At 33.8% G+C, this 26,217-nt stretch overlaps 1 protein-coding gene across 1 annotated transcript in view; it reads right to left on the reverse strand.

The window, feature by feature from the left end:
* The window catches only part of LOC145296307 (uncharacterized), a 153,724-nt gene that overhangs the window by 23,626 nt on the left and 103,881 nt on the right, over positions 1–26,217 (reverse strand). The window contains exons 25-32 of the mRNA XM_080142507.1: positions 25,421–25,570; positions 23,421–23,585; positions 19,564–19,731; positions 15,526–15,681; positions 12,896–13,069; positions 11,064–11,361; positions 7,842–7,932; positions 2,215–2,311 (exon numbers count right to left, since the gene is read on the reverse strand). Coding sequence (XP_079998633.1) covers positions 2,215–2,311; positions 7,842–7,932; positions 11,064–11,361; positions 12,896–13,069; positions 15,526–15,681; positions 19,564–19,731; positions 23,421–23,585; positions 25,421–25,570 — 1,299 coding nt within the window. The remainder of the gene's footprint in view (positions 1–2,214; positions 2,312–7,841; positions 7,933–11,063; positions 11,362–12,895; positions 13,070–15,525; positions 15,682–19,563; positions 19,732–23,420; positions 23,586–25,420; positions 25,571–26,217) is intronic.

Below are 26,217 nucleotides of genomic sequence, written 5' to 3' on the forward strand. Positions count from 1 at the left end.
TGTCTGAATACCCTATATACCAAATTTCAAGTATGTAGATAAAAAATTTGTTGAGTATGTAGGTTTAGAAATGCACACACATTCTCACTTTTATAGATATTTTTTGAAATGTTAGAAAATGAATTCTTTGAACTGAATAGTTTTGCACCAATTTTATGCCTCCTTACCAAGAAAGCGGTAACCACCCCTCAGTATTATATTTTTGTCTTTTATTCATTTTTCTTTCAACAGATTATTATCAAATGGACACTAGTCTACCAGATTATTAAAACAACTTTTAAAGTTACTATTTAAATATTTGTAGGGGTGCTCAGTTTTAGAAAATCAATCACCCATTTTAGATCCATTCAACGTTTTTAGGCCAAATTTTGCGAATTTAGCTTTTTTAATCAATTGAGGTTTTTTTGAAAGATTTTTTTTTTAAGAAGCGAAATACAAAAAAGGTTAAACTGCTTAAAAAAGGCTCAATTCACGAAATTTTGCCTAAAAACATCAAGTGGATCTAAAATGGGTGCTTGCTTTACTAGAACGTTGCATTAGAAACCGAGCCCCCCTACAAATATTTAAATATTGACTTAAAATATTTTTTTCGATAATTTGATAAACTAGTGTCCATTTGATAATAATCTGCTGAAAAAAAGGAAAACAAAACGAAAATAAAAAAATACAGAGGGGGTACCGCTTCCATATGTACACCATAAGATATATAATTAAAATATAATTGTACTTAACCTTATGCCTAGAATCCTTATTCTTATTTCGATCTAAATCATTTGCATGATTTGCACTCAATGTCTAAATTTTAAGGCTTAAGTTTACCAGGGTTGTAAGAGAAAATTGTAATTTGAGGAAGCTTGTTTGAGTGGTGTTTAATTCAATGAAAACCTGATATGCTTTAATCTTCAAAAGTTGGGCCAATTTTATGACCTAAAAACTTTAAAAAATACTTAAAAGAAACTGACATTTGAGGAATATTTATTAATTGATATTTAAAATACCTAAAATTTCATGAAAATTGGAAATATTTGAAATTTGATGAAGGATCTCCATCCCTTTAATACTCCCCTTGTACAAAACTAAATTAAACTTAATATAGCCGACATTATAGCTCCTCACGCCTAATAGCTGTGTTCCAAAATTCATAGTGATTGGTTAATTAATTTAGGAGTGAATCCTGTACGTATAAACATGAAGACATATAAACATATCTAACTTTATATATAGATATATAAAAAAAAAAGAGAGGAAGAAGAATGCTAGATTAGAGGAAGTGTGTGTTAAACAACAAAAACAGTAAGCCTGTTGATACAGGGTGGAACGATAAAATTGTCGCTCTAGAAAAGGCGACATGATTCCATTTTCGTTTTCCTTTTTTAGTTGTAGACCATCTACTAGTTGGCCAATTGTGTACAAATTCCAAAAGCGATAGGAGCCTTCTATCATGTCTGAAAGTGACACGCTGTTCAATGAGTGAGATCAGAGATGCAACACTGTACAGCTCATGCTCTCTACCAATCCAAGTTATGACAACAGGACCATTGCCAGCACCCTCAAAATGCATCGCTAGATTGCCACGAATAACAGCAGGTATGTGCCCAGGGTGATGAAAACTGTTTCCTACCATGGTAATGATCTTTGGTGTGGTTTCAAGTGAGGGCCACATCATGCCACCTCACATCTTTGAAGTCGGCTTGAAAGTCAACACCAAAGTATACCTGAATGTGCTAAAGTGTATGGTGATCCCTCGATACAAACAGGTGGCCGCTGGCAGACACTGTGTGTGGCAGTAGGACTTGGCGCCAGCTCACAAGTCCAAAGAGACCCAGGCTTGGCTTCAGAAGGAGTGCTACGACCTTGTATGCTTATCTCACTGCCCCCCTCATACCCCGACCTGAACCCACTGGACTACTTCGTTTGGTCATATGTCGAGAACATCACCAACATGACCTCCCACAACACCAATGCCAGCCTGATTGCCACCATTCACTGAGTATTTGCCGAGCTTCCACTGGCGCTTGTGGAAAAGGCATGCTTTCAGTTCCGGACCCGTATTGAGGAGATGACTGAGATTGAACAGATGTCAGCTCTAGTACATCATCAAGTTACCCGAATTCATTTTTTCAATAAAAATCTTAAAATAAAGCTGTAGTGTTGTTTATCTTTGGGGCGACACTTTTATCGTTCCACCCTGTATAATTTGTCTTGTTGACTTACCACACGTGATATTTCCACCTTCTGATAAGTGACCCAGTGGGCAGACACATTCCACCCGTGCCGTGCAGGCAGCTACAGGAAGAATGTTTTGGCTTCTCTAAAAGCAACAAAAAAAAAAAAAAAAAAAAAAAGGAAAGAAATTGTCAAAAATGTTAAATATAAAATAAAATAAAATAATAAAAATGAAAAATAAAACTAAAAACTAAAAAAGCAATTCCAAATCAAATAAAAGGAGATAAAAATAACAAAAGTAAAAAGAAATTAAAAATATAAAATATAAAATGCATAAAATGCATAATACAATCATTTTTTGATAAAAAAAACACAGTTAAAAGGAAATAAAACACAAATATAAATAAAATTATAACAATAAAAATTAAATTAAAATAAAAATAAATTAAAAAGCAATTAAAAATAAAAATCAAAGTAAAATAAAATTAAAAAGCAATTAATATTAAAAATGAAATAAAATAAATTAGAAAACGATTAAAAATAAAATGAAAATAATAAAAACTAAAAAGCAATAAAAAGAACAATTAAGAATTAAGAATAAATTAAATCAAGCAAATTAAAATTAAAAATCTTTTTAATTAAAAAACATAATATATAAATAAAATGAAAAAGCAATTAAAATAGAAATAAAATAAAATTTTTTAAATTTAAGAACCCATTAAAATACAGATTAAAATAAAAATTAAAAAAATAAAAAGCAATTTTTAGGATTCCATAAAGAACTCTTTTACAGATCAAATAACTTTGTTAAATTTTTAGATAAGGAATTTTAATTGATATTACTTCAAGTCAGACTTGGGTTCGCAATTTGTTATTGTTTTAATAATGTTTCAGCTGCTGTGCCTTCAAGGTCATTTTCAAGTGGCCGCAGAAATTGGCAGCATTCTTAAAAACTTTTCAGAATCAATCAAAACTGCACTTTTATTTAATCTATTGAGAGAGACTGAAATGTTTCTTATATCTGTGTTTATTTATTTTCATATTATTTTAAGGATGCTACTAGCATTACTACAGAATTGCATCCAATGAATGCAGACGATGATTTGTTTTGTGGGAGCCTTTTCTAGTCTCACACAAAAACACTTGTTACTCTTATTACTTGTCACATACATACGCGCACACAAACATACGCGCGCACGTCCACACACGCACGTATATTCACGTTCGCGTACATACACTCACATTCACGTGTATACACACACACATGCTAACGTATGCACAGATGGATGACGTCACTTCCCTTTCAAAGGAAATCCACACATGCGCAAAAGACCACCGGAAACAATTATAAAAGCAAGAGACAAGCTGTTTCCAGCCCTTTTCGACTTAGCTCTCAAGCTGAGCGGTCGTCGGACCATTCGCCCCCCCCCCTTTCGGGGTGCCGGCGCGCATCACGTCCCCTGCTACTATGTAGGGGGCACGAGCTAGCAGACAGTATGTACATTTTATATACTTTCTCTCTCCATGGCCTGGATTGACTTTTTCTCATTTTTCTCTCTCTCTATATACTACAACAGACTTTCCTCCTCACCAGTAAACAGCAAGAGACGAACGCGGACATGAACACGTGTTGTACCCTTTTCTTTCACTTGTTTCTTCACAAAATAAATTCTAGTTCGTTTAATTCAAGTAAACGCGTTGTTCGTTCCTTCCTCAAAGCAATTCATTTTTCCTTTCCCAATTCAAATCATTTCTCATATTGACTGGTGGATGTATAATATATCCACTAGTTCACTACAGTTTTAAAAAGGAAGTGTTAGGGTTGTTGTTTTCCTAATATGTCTAGTGATGACAAAGTCGTTAACAATTGGCTGATCTAACCAAATGGACACAAATATAAAAGGCATGATTCAGAAATCTACTTTCTTTTCATTCCCTTTTTACCTTTATTTTACTTCAGTTGAAGTTCTCAGAAATCAAGGGGCCCACAACCTGGGGCTAAAACTTGAACTCTATATGAGATACATAGATATTCGAATGTTCTATTAAAGTTCTTCATCTCTCAAACACTGAGTTAGTAAAGAAATTGAGAATAAATTTCCTCTCCCCAATTAACCATTTTCATATGTTGTAGTTTATCTTTCGTTTTGGTCTCACTGGATTCCAGAAGAATTTATCTAGTCTGGTGAAATATCCAGCTTTGGGCTATTACTTGAGGTAACATCACTTGGAGAAGGTGCACCATTCTTCATAAAAGCTAATATGGGTTAGCTGTAGAAAGGAGATCTTATTTGGGCAGCGAATACAAAATGTCATTTTGAATATTTGGTCAGGGTTTACTTCTAGGGAAAAGTATCCTCATGCAGGTTTTTCTGATAAAGAGACCTTATGTTACATGATAAGGGCTGTAACACTTAGACACTCGAGGATAGTGTCTAGTAGGCATTCAAGTTCTCTTCTTTTTTTAGTTTAACTGTTAAAGTGTGTGTTCAAATGAAAAAAATATATATATAAAAACATAACTGCCATTATACGCAGGTCTTTTCACCACATCTCGCCTCTTTCATGCCAACCACGTCTAGTCTCTTTTGTGCTAACCACGTCTCCTTATACTGTCTCTCCAGGGCTGCTGACTCATTGATATGCAAATTAACGCATATCTAACTACAAAGTGGCAAGATGTTTGCTAAATCCTCAGCTCTTTTCCCCTTTTTGGTTTAATCTTCGAAGCAGCAATATTGTTGGCTAGTGCTTCTATTTTCTCCAGAAAAATTCTATGACATGAGGTCAGTCTCTTTCACTAAAACAGCCTATTTTTGTCAATATGTCTAATGTCAGTTCATTTTTTTTTCATATGTCCACATATTATGAAGATTTATATGTCTGCGTATCTTGCTGTATTACTTTTAAGTGCAAATAAATCCTGTTATATTTTTATAAGTAAGTTTTTTAGTTCTAAGGTTTTTTTTCGTTTTATTTGGATTCATCGGACTACTGTTCTCATCTTGAGTGGCATTTTCATAACGTTTCAATCGATCTAACTTCCGATCTTCTTCAGATGTATTTTGTCAAACTCGGGAATGTTTCTGTCGAACTCGGGAATTGGGAGCGAATTTTGAGCAGAACCCTTTATTTACTTCACGGAGGTAGCGTGCTCTTGTTCCGTCAGCCATAACTGGATAGAGGTCCTAAGTAATTCGCAATTGTATTTTTCTATCACCCGCACTGAGGATTGAACCTTCAACCTTTAGGAGGATATCACTTTTTACAATTGATTTTTCCAAGTACACTAACCACGCAGACCTGAAGAAGGTCGGAGGTTACATCGACCGAAACGTTGTGAAAATCACACTCAAGATGAGAACAGTAGTTAGATGAATCCAAATAAAACGAATAACCAATCATCATCTTGAAAGATTTTTTTTGTTTATCGCTTTTTTTTTTATTTGTTAAGAGCAATTATAAAATGCGATAGATTAAATAACAGAAATGTACTCTGAACAAAATATATAATATACAGTAATAAGTAATGATGAATGATAAGAATGTACATCTAAAAACAAGAACAGATTTAAAGCTCCCAAAATTCATACTAAAATTGTCCACAAGAATTCGTGGCATAACGAATACCGGTAAAATTTCACTTGTAAGTGATCCTCTTTTGGATGTTGAAGATTCAATCCTCAGTACTAAGAATACAATTACAAATATGCATATTTCTATCCGGTTATGGCTAACACAACGAGAGCATGCTATCTCTGTGGATTAAAGAAAAGGTTCCATTCGAAATTCCATACAAATTCTTAAGTCCGACAGACAGATTCCTGAGCTTGACAAGATACACCTGAAGAAAGATGGAGGTTACATCAGCTGAAACGTTGTGAAAATAACACTCAAGATGAGAAAAGCAGTGCAAATAATCCAAATAATCCAAAACCATTAAAGTTAAAAAAAGAATCCGCTACAAAATTTTGATGTGCAGGAATTGAACATGTTCACAGTATTTTTGTATATCCATGTATGATAGCATTAAAAAAAAGCATTAAAAAAAAGCATTAAAAAAAAAAGCATTAATCATTTGAGAAAAGATGATCACATAAAACAACTTAAAAAAAAATTAAAATAGATGATACAAATACTGGAGTTCTTTTTTAGTGCTTCCAACATTAAGTAAATTTCTACTTGATTGAATTAATAAACAAGGCATTGTGTTGCATTTTTAACGTAATTCTCGCTTCCCCAAAATTTGTCCCTCAGTTCTCATCTTCCATGAGCGATGTTTCTGACAAACGAGAAATAACGATAGTAAGTGCTAGAGGCAAACATTTTATGTGGCCTGACGTCATCCAGCTGATAAGTCAGGAATCAGAACTTTGAAGTCACTCACAATGAGTTTAGGAGTGAATCCTGTACGTATTGCAAAATACAGGAGTCGATGAATTGCTATTTTGTGAATGGAGTCTGGATTATGCAGTAGCTTCTGGTGGATTCTATCGATGCCATATTAGTGGAAACTGCTATGACTTTCCTTTCTTCATTAGTCTTCAAAAATCTTTCTTCTTTACACATATTCCCCCCCCCCCTCTCTCTCTCTCCCTCTACCCTACTATAAATAATTCTGCTGATCTTTTCAACAAATTTTCCAACCTCAACAATTTCAATGACAATAAAAATATTGAAGGGTGAAACATTTGTTAACCCTCATTCAATCCCGAACAACGTCGGGTCTCCCTGCTAGTAGGTTTATAAAAGTAGTCGTCGAGGGATGAAAGTTCAAATCTCATAGTATCAATGCTGGTGTGTTTCAAGGATGCATTCTGAATGTAACTCTCTTCCAAATCACATGCTAAAATCATTCATCAACATTTATGCAGATGACACTACCATCTATGGCAACACTTCAAAGGCCAGCAATAACTAAGATTTTTCTGATTCTTTCTCTCTCTTCTAACTTTGAGCATGTGGTGCACTGGGGGAAGTAGATAGTGTTTATTTTTAATGCATTTAACTGACCTTGCTATCTCAAGTCTTCTCCGTCTATTAACCCAAAAACTCTCATCCATTCTTTTAACATTGCCATGCCAATGGAGTCTCCTCCTCTACATCTCCCTGTACTATCCACATTTAATCTTCCTCTAATATTATTAGATTTAGGCCTGTTTCATGGAAAGTGTTTGACTGAGCTTCAGTCTATGGTCCCCCCCCTCGCCAAACTTTCACAAGAAACACTCGTCTAGTTGAAAACACTATCAATAATTTCCCCCATTCTTTATCTGTGCCTAAACGTAGATTCCATGAACAAAGCTTCTTTCTTAGAACTGCATGCCTGTGGAATTGTCTTCCGTTTTCCTGCTTTCCGGCTGACTACAATATAGTTGTATTCAAGTCTAACGTAAATAAGTTCTTGATGAGCCGTTCCATATAAGTTATCAAATTTACCGAATTTTCATTACTAATGATTACTATATTGTCCAATTTCTACTGTACATTCTTTAACCCTTATCCTTGAGTGGCCTCTTGGCCTTGATAATGTGGTGATGCCTGTGTAAAAAAAAAAGGCTCAAACTGCACAACCATGTATCATTCTCATATCGTTTTCCTCCATGCAACACTTGTCCTCAATGCTTGCTGGACATTTTGTCTTATATCAATAGTTTCAGGAGACACAAACTTACCACGCCATATCTGGAAATTCGTGAGCAATCTCGTCCAACCACACTGGCAGCCATGTGACTGATATTCTTTTCCGATTCTTGTAACGTAAATCTGGAGGTAAAAAAAAACAAAAAAAAAAAGACAAAGATTAAAATTTAAATAAACAATGAATAGAAAATCATAGATTAAAAATATACAAAGTGATCAAAAAGTTACCATCAAGTCCTATCACTCAACTTTGCACACATGCTATAAATCCAGCATCTCCATCCGACCTCATGTAGTTTCAGTCTATTTCAGATTTGCATCCAACCAATGTTGTTGTTTTGTGTTTTGTTGGACTACTTCTTTTTCTTTTTCCTTGTGGGTCACAAAAGAAGGCAGACCTCCGAAACACTTTTGACTGAAGTAAAAATATACTTTTGTTTCATTTTATTTCAGTTGCAGTTCTCAGAAATCAAAGACCCCCCCCCCACTTCCTGGGGCTAACATGCGATTTCTGTATAGGATACACAGATATTCGAATATTCCATTAAAGGTCTCCTTTACCACTCAAACATTGAGTAAAAAAGTAGAGAACATAATTTCCTTCTCTCCAATCGACCATTTAATTATGTTATGCTATATCTTTCTTGTAGGCACTTGGTCTTACTGGATTCTATCACAAGAATCCATCTAGCCTGGTAGAGTATCCAGTTTCGTGCTGTTACTTAATGAAACATCACTTGGAGAAGGTGGCCTATTCCTTGTAAAAGCAAGTATGAGTTAACTGTGAATGGGCTCTTGACCCAGGTCACTGGTAACAGGTGTGAACCCTCACACACACGTCTTGATCGTCTTTCACAGGGAATTCTCTGTGAGTTCTCTTGGTGCAGCTGGATTTGGTTGGTCGGTTTCAGTGTCGATTTCACCTTTGAATTGATATGTCTTATCACGCTGGAAGTGAAGAGATTTTCATGCACGCAAAAGAAAGACAAACTCAGATTTCTCTTTTCTTTTTAATTCAACTCAAATTTACAAAATATAATATAAACTTATATACAGATATCCAATGTTAATTTCTTACAAAACACACTATTAAATTTTACTCTCCATGTTTTGCGCTGGCGACGGACAGGGAAGGGGTGTGACAACAACTCTTCGATTAGTGTTAAATTCTCTCAAGATCCAATTTCAACTAACTGATTTTTGGCGTGGGCATTCACTTATCTAGTGAGGTGATAGGTAAGGTAGATTGTTCCCTAGACCAATCGCCAATCAATACGTCATTCCAGGGGAATTCCTGATCCAATGTGTGTGTGTCGGTGATTCTGCAAACACTCGCAGCTTTCAGTTCTCACGACCAGGGAGATTAATCCTTGACCCCTCGTCTGGACCCAGAATCAAAATCATATTCATGATGATCTCAAAACGACATCAAATTGTCGCTTTTCCCCTAACAATAAAAAGTATATATCGGTTTTACAAAAACACAATAAATTCATAACTTAACTCTTCCTTTCAGCAAGGTTATCCGCCACTGCCCAGGCATGCAATAAAGCTTAACAGTTAATACAAGCATAGTTGCCCGGCCTTCTTCAGTGTTTCGGGAGTCTTAATCTCCCCCACCCCCAATGGGGAGCTCTACTACTACTACTACTACTGCTGGTCACGCTACAAGCTATACCGCGGAGATTTCATTTGTGTTGCGAATACTATGTTATTTTGAATACTTAGTCAGAATTTACATGTAAGGTTGTCCTGACACACCTCTGTACATAGATATCTTAGAAATTTGAGAATGACCAATGTTTGATGGCATATGACCAGTGAATTTTGAGCATTTACTAGACACAGGCGTTAATAAATGTATAGACCTTGCTACGTCCGAGTCAGTTGTTCTTAACATCTCTACAGTTCAGAATTTGTTTCTTCATCACATTATCCAGCACAGCCACAGCAGAGATTGAACTCACTACACAACCTTGCAGTGTAATTCAATTTTTGTCGGCAGCTGAATACTTGATGCTTCGCCAGGACTATTTTTTATCATGACGCCATCACTAGATGGGGTGCCTATCATGGTTTAAGAGAGTCCCATCTACCTTTGAGAGAAATATAGACCACGGTGTGGGTTACTTTCTAGCAGCTAAAAAAATGTCTATGGAGCATTGGACTACAAATTTCAAGAACAATACCAAGTAAGCTCTATGGCTTACTTGTAGTTTCATTAAATACTTTGCAAACAAAATCTGATTCTGCATTTTTCTAATTCCTACCCTCTGATGAGAAGGAAAGTATTTCTTTTGAAACTCCGCAGATTAAGGATAATCCATTTAATTTGTGTTTCCTTTTTGAAAATTAAATACGTTTTTAACTCTTTTTAAAGTGTTTTTAACATGTTTTATTAATTCTTTGTTCTTATATATATGTGTGTGTGTGTATGTGTGTGTGTGTGTGTGTGTGTGCACATATAGTTACAAATGTATATCTATATATATGTTGTAATTTAAATTTATAAATTAATAAATATAAATTTTTTTTAAAGGACAACTGTAAATTCCATACCATTTTGTAAATCACACTTAAACCATTGTACATTTATTTAAACCACGTTCTTAACACGTTAAAACGTTTTTTTTTTACACACGAGACGCTTCACTATTTTAAATAATTTAAATGTAATTTAACCTGAAGCATATAAAAGCATCCAGATTTTTAAATGCAACAGTAATCAAAAACTGGCTGAAGACGACTGAAGAAAATCAGTTGAAAGTACTTGCAAAAAAAAAAAAACAGACGGACGAAAACGACTGTGAAACTTTCCTACATAACTTCGACTGAGAAATAAGAATGACCATTCGAAAAATGGAAAAATTTCAAAAAAAGATCATTAAGCAAAAACACTCCATGCTATTTGACAATAGCTGTCTGAATGAAAACATGCTGCCTAAATCTAAATACACGATTATATATATATATATATATATATATATATATATATATATATTACTTCATTTACCCACATAAAATTAATATACAAAAGTAAACTTTAAGTATTTACTTCAACAGTGCTCAATACGTAGGTAAAGCTAGTTAGTAAGTTATAAATATATATGGCATTTAAGCTACACTGAATATTCCGCGTTTTATCCACTCTAGGATTCTTCAGGCTTATATATATATAAAGAGAGAGAGAGAGGCGGGGAGAGAGAAAATAAGAAACAGAAATTTATAGTTATCAGATTACAGACATTACTTACTGTATATTAGAAATTTTAACTTGAACATTAGCATATTTTGTGGTCCGTCTCAAGCGACTATCAGATGAGGTGGAATTACCAGCATCTGGTTGAGGGCATTCCAGGGAGACAAATATGTCAGTACAGTCATCAGCGCAAAGTCCATGCCATGTCTCCGACAAAGCCAATAGACGTTGTTGTATGTGTTCCGTGATGATTTGCTCGTATAAGACACGGCTCCTTTCTGAATTGCAATATTTGACTTGATATTGCATGTCCAGGACGAGGACGATGGAAGGCAAATTTAAAATCGCAAACACTGGAAGGAGAAGAACAATAACAAGTTAAAGTTTTTGCTTTCGTCGTTTTTGTTTAGATTTAAGCTTGCTTTTCATGAGAAATAAGATGGCATAAAAGGGAATAGTTGTTACATGAGATCAAAGGAGAAAGGGGTGGGGGAGAAAGATAAAAATGGAAGAAATGGAGGAAAAAAGAGTGGTGGAGCAATAAGAAAAAAAGGAACATGGAAGAATAAGAAAGGAATCTAAGTAGTTGTGGAAGGAAGGAGACAGGAAGAGAGGGAGAGGGGGGAGGACAGGAAGAGAGGGAGAGGGGGGAGGACAGGAAGAGAGGGAGAGGGATGAAAATGGCAGAAGTTTGTTTTGTTTTACAGCATATCAACTTTTTTTTTTAATTATTTAATTTTTCTTTTTTTTTTTTGTTTTTGTTTTTTTACTCACGTTCACCCCAAACAAGGTATACCACCATTTGGACGTAAGAGGCTACTATTTGGGACCATGTCTTGGAAAGATTAACAAGATGTTGGTTTACGTTATATTTAAACTTCTGCATATCAGTTCAGTTAGGGATGCAGGAAGCAGGAAGGGAATTCCAAAGTCTAGCTGTTTGAGGGAAGAAATTATTAAAGTAGAAAGCTTTCTGGCATTTAAAGACCTCAACACTAAAGGGGTGTGATTTTGTTGCTAAGCGGGTTTGTCGGGGATATATATGTCAAGGGGGCACAAGTGCAATGAGTTCATCAGAGCACATTCCATTAAAATATTTGTAAAACGGGGACAGATGCAACATTGCAGCAATGGGATAAGGGCTGGGGCTTAGTTGACAAAGTGGGATATATTAGATTTAAGACTTTTTTGGACCCTATCCAAGAGGTAAAGACTAGTGGTAGATGCACCAGCCCAGATGTGGTAGCGATGCTACATGCATGGGCGAATAGTGGCTTTGTAGACGCACAGGATACTCTCAGGTGTGAGTAGTCTTCTAGAATGATATCTTCTTTGCAGCAGCCTTCGCAATATCCTCAATGTATTTGTTCCAGTTCATATTTCCTGTGAATGTTAAGCTAAGGAGTTTGAAAGAAGAATTCTCAGGTAGGGACTTATTAGTCATGTATATGGGTGGTTGGAGAGGATTTTTATAATTGTTAAAGGAAAGCAGCTTAGTCTTACTAGCATTAAATGTTGCCATCCGTTTATGGCTCCATTCCGCTATGGTCTGGAGGTCATTGCTAAATCTTATAATTTTGTAAAAAGATTTTAGGTTTCAAGTTCTTTATATCTTCAAATGTTTATTCATGTTTGTTTGTTTTGTAGAGTAACATTACTGTTTTTGTTTTTGACTTTGCAAAATATGATTGTTTTTAGCAAAGGAAAAGGAAAAAAGAATAACATCGAACTTTGTTGCATTTAGCACCAGAAAAAAAAAACGGGGGAGGAAATAAATTAGAGTTATGGGAAAGGAAAAGAAGTAAAAGAAATAGATGGTTAGTAGAAAGAAACTGGAAGAAGAAGAAGAAGAAGAAGAACGTTTCAAGGAAATCGAAAGGTGCTTACTTTTTGGTTGTAAAATGCATTCAGATTGAGATATGCTTCCAATATCCCTCGTTGTATAACCGAAAGGACACTGAACACACAAAAGAGAAAGTCTCATATCACGGAAAAAACCCTGTGGACATTTTCTGCATTGGTAAGTATAATAGTCCATCTCTTCTCCATCTCCACAAGATGCTGGAAATAAAAGAAAAAAAATGGAAAATGGATTTTAGTAATTCCATAAGATGTGGTTCTCATCATCATCATCATCATCAACATCATTGCTGTTATCATCCTCATCTTCCTCATCATCATATTCAGTTTAATATCTGTTTCATATGTTAGCATGTATTGATATTTTTTAGAAATTGAATTCTAAACTGAGCTATTTCTTTTGTTTCTGAATTTATGGAATGAAGTTTGATAATTCGTATTGCTTGGTTTAGTCACACTACTGTTCTCATTTTTAGTGTTATTTTCACAAACGTTTCAGTAAATGTAACCTCCGACCTTCTTTAAGTGTATCTTGTTGGACTCAGAAATTTAAATTTTATATAATTGTTGTTCGACATGCTTATATAAACATTGTACCTATTTTTAGATGTACTGTAGTGAAAATAAAAACGCTCCCATAAAGCTAAACTAATAATATATCTATCACATGAATCCTTGTCCTCAAGTTGTTTTTGGCCTTGATAGATATTAACTCATTAGGAAAAACAAACAAAACCAAGTGAAGCATGCATGGTCCCTTGTGAGTTCACAGTGAACGAGGCATAAAAAAAATGACTAAGTTCAGCATCTGCTCCCCCCGCCACATTTAGCCCCAAAAGTCCCCAAGGAACATCAAATCCTGGTGAAAATGAACAAACGGTGCAGTTTTAGCTCTTACCATATGTAAATTTGAGTTCTGCATGCTACAAAAAAAAAGAAATTACTAAATCCATCATTTGCCCTCCTCCTTTTAGCCCCAAAAGTCTCCAAGGCTTTAACATATTTAAATTGTGTGTGTATGTCTATTTAGCAGTTTTGTATGGTGCTGAACTTTTTCAGCACCATACAAAACTGCTAAATAGACATACACAGAAAATTTTGAACAAATATGGTAAAATAGTCCCAAAAATGGAGTGTTTTTATTAGCCCCTAAAAGAGCCCCTAGGGCACAACCAAGAGTTATTGCAAAGTATAGACAAACAAAATTATATAGAAATCAATTAGTTACAACTTTTCAAACAAGACAAACAAAATGATATAGTATTAGTTACAACTTTTCAGGAAGTTTTATAAAAATGCAAGGCATCAATTTTTTTTTTAATAAGCACAAGTGTCAATTTTAGCCATTTTACCTCGAAAGGGCACCCCTGGGGGGGGGGGTACAACCGGAGTTTTCTGAGAAAATCCATTCTGTTACTCTTTTACTCATATCATGTTTAATGTTTGTGCAAAATTTCCAAAAATTCCAAGGCGTAGTTATTGAGAAAAGTGCGGACAGACAAATGGGAGACCAAAAAACACAAATAAGTATGCAGAAAGAAAGAAAATAACATAAAACAAAGGCCAACTTCTATGCAAGAATCAGAATGATGTATTAAGTCCCTCTTTATTTGCCTCCCCACGAGGGCACAGTTAGACACAAGGTTGGTTTTTAATGTGGCGAGAATTCAGCTCTTCAAAAGGAGCAGTCTGAATTGGAACAAAAAATTAAAATTGTCACATTCCAAAAAGATTTCCTTTTTGTTGTTAGAGAACAAAAAAAATGAAGTTTATTAAGACAATAGATACTATACTTTCATCTTAGCTAAATGTCCTATAGTTTTATTGAAATCGCTCTAGACTTGGCATAAAGCCATTTGATGCAAGGAGCTAAAAAAATACTATTTCAAAGTCAAAAACCAGTCAATGAGAAGTGTGAGATGTATAGATTCTGACCTAAAGCAGCAATTCTTTCTAAATGAAACTATAGTTAGGTCATCTAATCAAAACCCTTGTTGCTATGGTGATTGACCAGACAGTGAGCTGACAATTGTTTAAAAATTTATGTGTTTAAATTTTTTTTTTTTTTGCCATTGGCACGCTCATTACTTATTTACAAAACCTCACTTCGATTACATTGAAAGCAAATGATAATTGCATTCTCTAACTCTGTGAAGGTGCATTAAAACATCTATTTATCTTCACAGTCAGTTAAGGGCCTTAAATATATACACCAAGGTTCTCAGAAACATTGCTCATGGAATGTGAGGACTAAAGAACTGGCCTTATTGTGGAGAATATCCAACTACCCCTTCAGAAAGAGTACTTGCAATTGATATCAGTGCTCAGATTTACAAAACGTGTTTCGGCTGCAGTTTTATGGGAAGTTTGTTTGTTTGTTTTGTTCCACTGTTTTCTGTACCTGAGTTACTGTGCCACAAAAATTTCTGCCTGTTATTCATTTGCATATGTATCTTGTGTAGTTTCTGTCGTTTAGCCAAACACATATATACACACACACGCACACAGAATTATGACTTTCTTTTAAACAATAGTGATGATGTTTTTTCACTGATGTGCCCTTGGAGAAATAAAAAAATTAAAAAAATAAAAAGTATAAAAATTTTTTTGTAAAAATTAAGAATTTCACAAGACAAAGCAGGAATAATTCAACTCACGTAGACATTGTGACTCTGTATCTGCTCCTAATTCAAACGTTGTCATTGAAAACGTACAGGGCAGACATTCTCGTTGCATCGCGTGAGGTTGGTAATATCCGATGGCGCATGGTTCACATTTTGAATCAAACAGGTAGTTACCAGCTTTACAGGAAACTATGCAAAAAAAAAAGAAATTTTCACAAAATATCAAAATTATTCATAATCTTCTTTTTGAGACAAATATTAAATATTTTGTATATGGGATTATAATTTATAAATTAAATTTAAAAGATGAGGAATAAAAGTTACATAGAACTTTATTAAAGAATCAAATCAATAACAAAGAAAATGAAAGGAAAGTGAAAAAGAACCTCTTTAAGCCATGATATTTCAAAGCTAAGTGCTTCTCATCAGAAGAGGAGAAAAACCGGCGTTATAACAATATAAGAGTATACAACTAAAACCAGCTTCAGAACATTTAGATTAGAAATGAAAAAAGATTCAATTTATCTTTAACAAAATTATTAAATTTAATTTATTTATAACAAAATTATTAGATTTAATTTATTTATAACAAAATTATTAGATTTAATTCATTTATAACTGTTGTGTCATGGAACAACAGTGAAAATAAGAACAATCAAGTCGAGGTTCAGTTAAGGAACAAGTGTATTAACAATAATGTACAAAGATAGGAAAGTATGTATATCTGCTGGGCACTTGGTTAGCAGTTGAAATTACTAGCATTATTTATAGTGCTAATCGGTGTAAATTCCTCTGTTCAAGGAAGGCCGGTATAACAATAACAAACTTATTAAATTTAATTTATTTACAACAAAATTATTAGGTTTTATTTATCTATAACAAAAAGGCTTCATAAAAAAAGTACCTACTCAGCATTTATAAAGTTTTTGAGATGAAAAATGGTAATTTGGATTATTTTTGCTTATTCGGACAACTATACGTTTGTCTTGGTTGCTATAATCACAAGGATTTAACTGATGTAAACCCCAACCTTTTTCAGGTGTATCTTTTCGAAATTGGGAACCTTCTAATCATATTTGGGGGCTCATACTGAATTTCAAACTGAATCCTTTACTTAATTTACAGGGGTAGATTGTTCTCATCTCGTCAGCCATGACTAAGTAGTAGTGTTAATTTATGATATGTCCAACGAAAGGAGTATATTTGTTTGAACTAACAGAGTGGTCTTGGCTATAGTATGCGAGTAAGTTGCGTTACTGAACGGATATTTGTGGTTGAATTAGAGCACATACATCAAATCTATTCACGAGGGCGCTGGGAAAATGGTGGGATCATTCTATCACTCCAGTAGATATCTCATTGCTGATGCAATTCTCTACCTGTATAAGAGCCAAGTACGTCCTAGGATGGAGTACTGTTGCCACATCTGCTTGAAGCACCATTTGCTCTTCCCTGCAACCTCTTTCCCAAGCTTGTTACAAGCTTGTCTCTGCTCTATTACTATTTTCATGGAAAGTGTTCGACTGAGCTCCAATCTATGGTCCCCCCCTCGCCAATATTTCATAAAAACACTCGTCTAGCTAAAATTACTATCAATAAATTCACCCATTCTCCATCAGTGCCTAAACCTAAACATGGATTCGATGAACAAAGATTCTTCCTCTCTGTGGAACTGTTCTGCTGGTCTGCTTTCCAGCTGACTATAATATCGTCGTCTTCAAGTTTAATGTAAACAAGTTCTCATTGAACAGTCTTCATAAATAATTTAATTAAACCAAATTAGCACTACAAATGATTATTACGCATCAATCCCAATATAACGTTTCTGAAAGAAACAAATAAAAATCCGGGTCAGCATCTTTTCTTTTTTGACAAAAGTTTTTATTACTATTACTTTCAGCACTACTTAAAGTCTTTCGCTGCCACATGCCTATTTTAGTCTGGCTTGCGTTTCTCCTTCTTCCAACCACATGCCGGCTACAGCCAGCCCATTCTCGTCCTTAACTTTATATGTCCATTTTCTTTGATATCGACTTTTTTTCTGCCCTGAGCATATGGTGCATTTTTTCTCCTTTTTTTTCTTTTTCTTCTCACGCACACTTCCTAATTTACATATGTGTCTTTTTCGGTTACTGCTGCTGCTAATCTCTTCATAAGCCAGCCATCTTTTGTTGCTGCTGATACTTTCCCACGTGCTCATATGCACTGTGTTACACCAAAGACTACAATACACATATTAACCCTCATCCTTGAGTGGCCTCCGGACCTTGATATGTAGTAACCACTTTGTGAAAAAAAAAAAAAGCTAGTATATCCTTAAGTGTGAGGCTTTCAATATCTCTTTTGACGTCGCTCGATAGTCGGTATTTATAGCTGAAACAGTTAATCATATTCTTGTGGGAGAGGAACCCGGATGTATTCATATGCATTACATCAATTTAATAATATTCTTAGTTATTGCCATCACGTGAACACGTGCCAGATAAAATCTCTGATTAACAATCAGTTCCATGTGACAGTTTTCTGGGGGTTGAATGTTTAATCTTTAATACAGGCAACAATAATTAAGAATAACATAAAATTAACATGACATAAAATTGTCATGACTGACAGAATAAGAACAATCAACTCCTGTTGATTAAATAAAAGGTTAGTTCGGCATAAATATTTCTAAGTTTGACTATTAGGTCTGCGCGTTTGAAAAGATGCACTTGAACAAGTTTGGGATTTCATCGCCTGAAATTTCGTGAATAAATGGGAATAGTAGTTAAATAATTCAAAGTTCTTTTTTGTTGTTATTGAGATAGTAAAATATTTTGATGACATCTCAAAAATAAAGAATGGAAACATTCAAGAGGTAACACCAGAAGACACAAATGTGAAGACGACCTCAGCGTGATTCAGAGGAAGTTCATATCAGATTGTGAAGTTAGCTCTTTGGTTTTTCATTGCTTCTTTACCCGACCTAAATTTGTAAGACATCTAATGGAGAAGTCGTTACTGAAATACAGAATAAACTTTACTTTTTATGGATGTGACACAATGATAAAGAGGTCATTTAAGGGAGCTCTTAAGCTCCCCACATTTAAAAGATTTCTACCTGTATTGCCTTGTCCTCAGAGGCAGACATGTAAAATCAAGTTGGTGCTGTTTTTGTCTCGAAATGTCAGCACACATCAGCGGTCCAAGTTGTTGATACAATCGAGGTTGATGTGGGGGAGGGAGGTCAAATCTACTTGATCGACAACAGATTGTAAAATAATAACATTTCAATCTCTTGTTTTTAATATGTATCTATCCCTCTCTCTCTATTTCTCTCCTTTTTAGCTCTCTTCCTCACTCTTTTTCATCTCTCTCTCTCTATCTTTCTCATGTTTCGCCACGAGAGAAGATTTGTAATTGAATTAGCATCATGAGACCTTTGAAGGCGGATCAACTGTCAGTCTCAAGCAGTTGAAATTGGAACCTTGGTAACGGTTTGTATGCCTTAACTTTCAAATTCTAAAAATACTTCTTCAAAGATTAAAATAAAATAATTCTATTTTTATAAAAAAAAAAATGTGTTGCTTGTTCATTTACTATGTCGTCCACTTTGAGCAGAACCATCCCACCAATAATGATGCTGAGAACTCTATGCACTTTGTAACCGGCGTAATATCAACCCCTTGATTTAAAGGGGATGTGCCTATAGTTTTTGTCGTGTTTGTTCTTCCAGAGAGCTGATTGTAGTGCCCAGAATGTAACAGCCCTTCCAGAATCGTTCCCATGACATGGGCACACCAAGTTAGACTCCTGGCAAACGATCTTGACATATGGAAACGAATGCAGAAAATAAAAGGAGGGTTTTGGTTTTATAAAGCTATTTGTTTGTTTTTTTGTTAACTGTAAAGTGTGTATTTAACAGCAATGAATTTCCTGTATATTTTCATCCTGATGAAAAAACTCCCAATAACTTGAATCTCTGGCTTAATGATGATTCAATCAACAAACTATGAGTGAATTTGAAACATGAAAACCGTTCTCATAAACTGAGTTATGTTTTATGGCAAAGTATCACTAAGTTGAACTTACCCTGAGAACAGTCAGTCAAACTTGACGATCCAATTGTTAATGTTGTTCTATCCTCTGGACATGTCATACAGGTAATATTCCGGTTATAGAATGGGTTGTAGGTGGCCTGGGCACAAAGCTGGCAAGTCTCTAAATAAACATTCAAGTAATAACCAGGTGCACATAACACTGGAAAATAGAAGATCAAATTTAAATGACATTTTTTTGTTGTTATTAAACGTTTTGTTTAAAATTGTGTTGTGCTGATCACCCTACACATAACAATCAACTCTTCTACTTACTATAAAGTCTGGGAGAATATATCTCTCAGCGTTATGTACAGATAATGTACACTTGGCAGTCACACTGACGTATAACCAAATTCTTTATTTATATTTGTTTTTCTGTTCAATATATTTTGTTTCCACTAATTACCAAGTTGTGTCTTTCTTCTGAACCTTTACCAATCTATAGCAAATTGAAACAAATATGCTTTTCTCATTGTGTTATCTGACAAAAGGTAGGTATTTGTATATTGAAGATTGTTTACTTCAACTAGTGTGAAATAATTGCTATTTTCTTTTTTTTTTTTAATACATTGAATGCCTTTGGAAACAGTTCAATGGCAATCTTAGTGTGGCATCGTCAGAAGGTAAAATTTTGATAAAGCATAGAAACGGAAAAACAGAAAGTGATAACAGTATGAATCGCGTCAGGAATGACGTTATCAAAAAAGTTAGAAAATGACTGGAAGCGTATCGAACTAAATGTAGAATATTTTATCTAGAAAATTCATTAATAAACCAATAAAAATGTTTATCAAATTGTTGAGGTTGCTTCTACTTAATGGGTGGAGTTGCAGTCACATACCAAGGGTCAAGCATCAGTTAAATTAAGCTCGTGATCATCCAAGTAAAAGGTGAAATTTGTGTGCACTTTATCTTTTCTCCTTCTTAGTTTAATTCCTGAAGCGATAATATTGTTAGGCACTCCCCTTATTTTTCCTCAGATCAGTTCTGAGCGACATCCATGTATCTATCTATAATGTTTCCAAACTTATGAAGAACCTAGAATCCTGTAAGGCAACTGGCTCTGACAACATTCCAATCATAATGCTTTAGAAGCTGCAACTGGAACTAGCTCCTATTTTGACAAAGTTGTTTAATCATTGTTTAAAGAATAAATACTTTCTACCGATTTGGAAAACTTTTTCAGTCAATCCAATATTCCAAAAATACTAAAGCTCAGTCTTCAGCAGCCCAGTACAGACCAATCAGTCTCTTTCTTGTGCACAATAAGTTGTTTGAATTTGTAATAAGAAGTTGTCGACCACATCAGCAAAAACAGTGAGAAGCAACATAGATCCTGACATAAACTGTTGATGTACTGACTGTAATATAACACAAGATTAGTGAATCTATTGACTAAGGTTTTATCTCTAAAGCAATAACTCTTGATATATCAAAAGTTTGAAAGTTTGGAACAAACTAGCTAACTATGAAACATCCACAAATTTCTTTTCAACCATTAAATCCTTGCAATTCTGAGATGAGATGTAAATATTTGTATTGTTTTGGTTAGTCAGACAATTATTCTAATATTGGGTGTTATTGGCACAATGTTTTGATCGTTGTAACCTACAACCTTTCTCAGGTGTCACATTCATATGGCTTTTCTCTACTAAGGAAAAGAGAGATTAGCTCTGTGTTGAAAGAATTCAGAACGTGGGTGTGTCCGTAGATCATAAAGTTCAATCTTCAGGGGTCACTAAGATATTTTTTAAGGCTTTCCTAGGGCTCAATTTCACAGAATTGTTAATTGCTAATTGTTAATATTTGTGAAAAAAAAAAAGAAAAAGTTTTATGAAACAGCTGACATTTTTTTTTTAAAAAAGACATGGTGCAAGGGAGACAACTCCAAGGAAAATTTTTTTGTGAAATTACCTCCCTTGGGCTGGGTATATTTTCTTTGCTATTTTTTCCATTTTTCTCCTGTGAATTTGTAATTAGTGGAATCCAATCGCGGTTAAACTCTATACCAAAAATAAATAAATAATACCTTAGTAACCTCTGAAGATTGAACTTTCTTTATGATTTACAGACACACCCTCAAACCCACGGCCCGAATTCTTGCAATGCACAGCTAACCCCTCTTTTCCTTAGAGAAAAGGAAACATGAGGAAGGTAATAGGTTTCAACAACCGAAACGTTGTGCTAATCCCAAAACAATACAAATATTAAATCCTTTATCGCTGAAAGGTTTTAAAAAATAGTTTTGATGGGCAGAAATCTGGAGCACATAGTATCAATGCCGGCGTGACTCAAGAATCTATTCTGGCTTCTTCCTGTTTTTATAAATGATCTCTCAAATCAAATTCTAAATTCATTCGTCGATATTTATGCAGATGACACAACCATCTATGGCAACACTTTGAAGAGCAGCAATGATCAAGATTTTTAAGTTTTTCTCTTTTCTGCCCTGGAACACAGTGTAATAAGAAAAGAGGTTACTTTTAATATATTTAAAATCAAGCTTATCTTCTTTCATTACCAATGCTTCAATTTCCACCTTGCCCCAAATGAAATGAATGGCTCTCTTCTTGAAGAAGCCCTTTTCTTTGATAAGCTTTTAAGATTGATTTTAACGCTAGATCTTAAATGTAAGACTTACATCAAATGTTTTGCTAAGGTTGTTGGAAAAATGGTTAGATTATTTCACTCTAGAAGGTATATCATTCCTGACACAATACTCCACTTGTATCAGTATCAAACATATCCTAAGATGAAATACTGTTGCCACATCTGGGGAGGTGCCGTTCAGAGCACCCTTTCCTAATACAGAATACAAAACCGACTTTGAAAATCTAGTACTAGATATCCTCTTCTTTTCTCTACAGACTCTTTCTCACAGAAGAGACATTGCTAGCCTTTCTCTGCTCAATCGTTATTTTCATGGTAAGTGTTCAACTGAGCTTTAATCCATGATCCCCTAGTAAAACCTTATCTGGCTACAACCATTGTAAATAACTTTCCTTTCTCCCTCTGTGTACATAAAAACGGAATTTCCATGAGCAAAGTTTCTTTCCAAGAAATCAGAAGAAAGAGTAAGATGAACGAACAAAGACAGAAAAGAGGTATGTTCAATTGGTTTCACACATTAACTTCTAATCTACCACGGCTTTACTGTATATGGTAATCAAGTGGCTAATGACACGGACTGACAACCTGGGTATTCCAAGTTCGAATCCAGGTCAGTTCTACAAAAAATCACTTTCACTTAGAGATGTTGGCTACCTTCATATGGTTCCTCCCATAAGTACCTAATGTCTTTCTAGAAAGAATTCCGACGAGAAAAATGTCGGGGAAACCAATGGCAACAGTAGAATCTTTGGAATCATACAATATGATGATGACTGTACATGCATTGTATTAACATTTTTTTTAATTTTCTAAAAAATGATCATTTGCATAATTAGTAAGTAAATGCTTACCTATATTACATTATTAATAATTACATATTAATAATTAATAAGTAAATGCTTACCTATATTACATAATTAATAATTACATATTAATAATTACATATTAATAATTAATAAGTAAATGCTTACCTATATTATATAATTAATAATTGCATATTAATAATTACATATTAATAATTAATAAGTAAATGCTTACCTATATTACATAATTAATAATTACATATTAATAATTACATATTAATAATTAATAAGTAAATGCTTACCTATATTATATAATTAATAATTGCATATTAATAATTACATATTAATAATTAATAAGTAAATGCTTACCTATATTACATAATTAATAATTACATATTAATAATTACATATTAATAATTAATAAGTAAATGCTTACCTATATTACAGTCTGCCATTGATGTAGCTCCTCGTCCGTCCGTTGTTGAATTGGACAGTGGGCATTTTAAGCAAGGACTATTACCTGATACATCTTTGTAGTAACCTTCTGGACATGCCTCGCATTCAATTTCATCTCTCAGCTCAAAACCAGGCATGCATGACACTGAAAAAAATAGCAATAAATTAAAATTTCAAAAGTAAATTTTACAACATATTTTCATTCAAAAATCTTATTTTTACATAAAATTTTTATTTTGATAAATGTTGGACAATCGTGAAAAAAATCGTTCTACTTACATAATGTTAGGTATATGTTTGTATAGTTCTGTGTTAAGGATTCACTCCTAAACTAATTAACTAATAATTATCATTTTGGGACGCAGCTTCTAGGCATAAAGAGTTGTACTCCAGACTATATTTTATTTAATTTTTTTATGCAAAGGAGACTAAGAAGGAAGGGGGAGCTTTTCTTAAAAATTCAAATACCCCTGTTTTTTGAGAAATTTTAACAATAGGTACTAGACATTAATTAATAAATATCACCAAATTTCAATTCCTTTGTAGCTCTTTAAAATGTTTTTAAGGGGCATGATATGAATACAAAATTCAAATATTTCAGATTTGCATTAAATTAGATCAATAGTCATTAGACACCAATAAAGCAAGATTCTATGAATTTCAATTTCTTCTTAAACCCCCCTCCCTAAGCTTTAGCCTTAAATTTTAGACATTTTCTAGAATCAAAATCATTTAATCGATTTAATTAGAATAAGGATTCTAGATATAAGGTTCAGACTCATTAATATATTTATTTTAATATTAATTTCATCTGTCCTTGGACGAGTATTCTTCTAATTAAGTATAATAAAAAACAGGATTTAAATTCTATATTCCAATTCAACATAAATGGTAGTTCCAATTTACCAAATTTCCATAACTAACGATTACTACAATATTATCCCATTGACTACTGTACACACTATAATCCTTATCCTCGAGTGGCCTCCTGACCTTGATAAGTGGTGACTCTTATGTAAAAAAAAAAAAAAACGTTTCAATTAATGTAACCTTCAACCTTCTTCAAGTGTATCTTTTCAAACTCGGCCATCAAATCTTTCTGTTGAACTCTGAAAGACTTTCTATTGAACTCAAGAATCTGCATGTAATCTCGAAAAGAACCCTTTATTTAATCCACAGGGATAGCATGTTTTCGTTCCATCAGCTATGTCTGATAGAAGTCTTAAGTAATTCTCAAGTGTATTTTTAGTATCGCCTGCACTGAGGATTGAACTTACGACCTTCAGAAAGGTGTAACTTACAATTGAAGAAGGTATTTGGTAAAATAATGATCATAATAATAGGGATAATGTATAAGTAAAGAGAAAAGAGTTGTGTTTGAAGGCTATATCAATGTGGTTTGTGGGAAACACCATGGGCACAAATAAGCATATAAAAGAATAATGACAATATTAGAAGGAATTTTCAATAATTTTCAATTGTATTATGTTCATTTGCCAACATAATGTGTCGTATAAGATGGAAGATGTTGATGCCCCTAATTTTCAAGAATAGTATCTCTTCTTCGGGGAGGGGGGGGCGATTAAAAAGAAACGTGTACAACTGTTTGGAGAGGCTTTTCTTTGTTTTATTTCTTTATTTATTTGTTTATTTCTGGAAGTCAATGTTGCAAACTGGCTGTCAAATCAATTTTCAGGATACAAGTTGTGATGAATATTAGGTATGACTGGAAAATTATTGTAGCTTTTTTATGCATTTAAATGATTACTTTTTGCATATTACGCTTAAAGTGTGTATTTGGAATGTTAATGGAGTCGTGTAATATCCGGTTTGGTTAAAGTGAATGGTCTAAGTAAAGGGACTTATTTTTAATTATGCAAGAAGAATGTCTTCAAAGATATGTCACGGTTTATTAATTTGGGAACAACTCAATGGATCACAGGTATGAATTATTTTGATAAAAAAACGAATGTGACTTACACACAGAACATTTTGTCCGATTCTCGTCGGAAGTATAGTTTCCTTCACATTTGTCACACGCCTGGATACTTGGTTCTACTTTGTACCATCCAGGAAGACAAGGGATGCAACTGCCATTCTGGCTATGTTCCTTTCCGGCAGGACAGCTTACTGATTCCAGAAGATAAAGATAAAATGTTATTGAATTATTAGATGTCAGGAAAATGTATAGCATTGCTAAAGAAAAGAATTATTTTTAAATATTAAAAATGTATAGCATTGCTTAAGAAAAAAGTTTTTTAAACATTAAAAATGTACAGCAATTATTAAGAAAAGAAAGAAATTTTTTAAACATTAAAAATGTGCAGCATTGCTTCAGAAAATTATTTTTTTAAACCTAAAAAATATATAGCATTGCTTAAGAAAAAATAAAGTTTTTTTAAACATTAAAAATGTATAGCATGGCTAAAGAAAAGAAAAAGGTTTTTTAACATTAAAAATATATAGCATTGCTTAAGAAAAGAAAAATATTTTAAACATAAAATTGTCATGAATTACAAATACGATTAATTAAGCAAAAGAATTGAATGTTCAATTTAAATGTTAAATTAATGTGTACTTTTGCAGATGACGTGTAAATGGCGTCATGAGACAAAGTACATAGCAGAGTTCCTTGTTCTTGGAAGTTGAGCATCAAATTGATAAGACATGTTTTTTTTTAAATATTCCACCACCATACAGGGTTCAATTTATCTGTATGTATTTCCTGTAAACTACTGTAAGAAGTATCAAATCCAAAGTGAATAATCGAGTTATTT

This window comes from Euprymna scolopes, chromosome 16 (genome assembly GCF_053919585.1).
Source record: "Euprymna scolopes isolate OS-2025 chromosome 16, ASM5391958v1, whole genome shotgun sequence".
NCBI lineage: Eukaryota > Metazoa > Mollusca > Cephalopoda > Sepiida > Sepiolidae > Euprymna > Euprymna scolopes.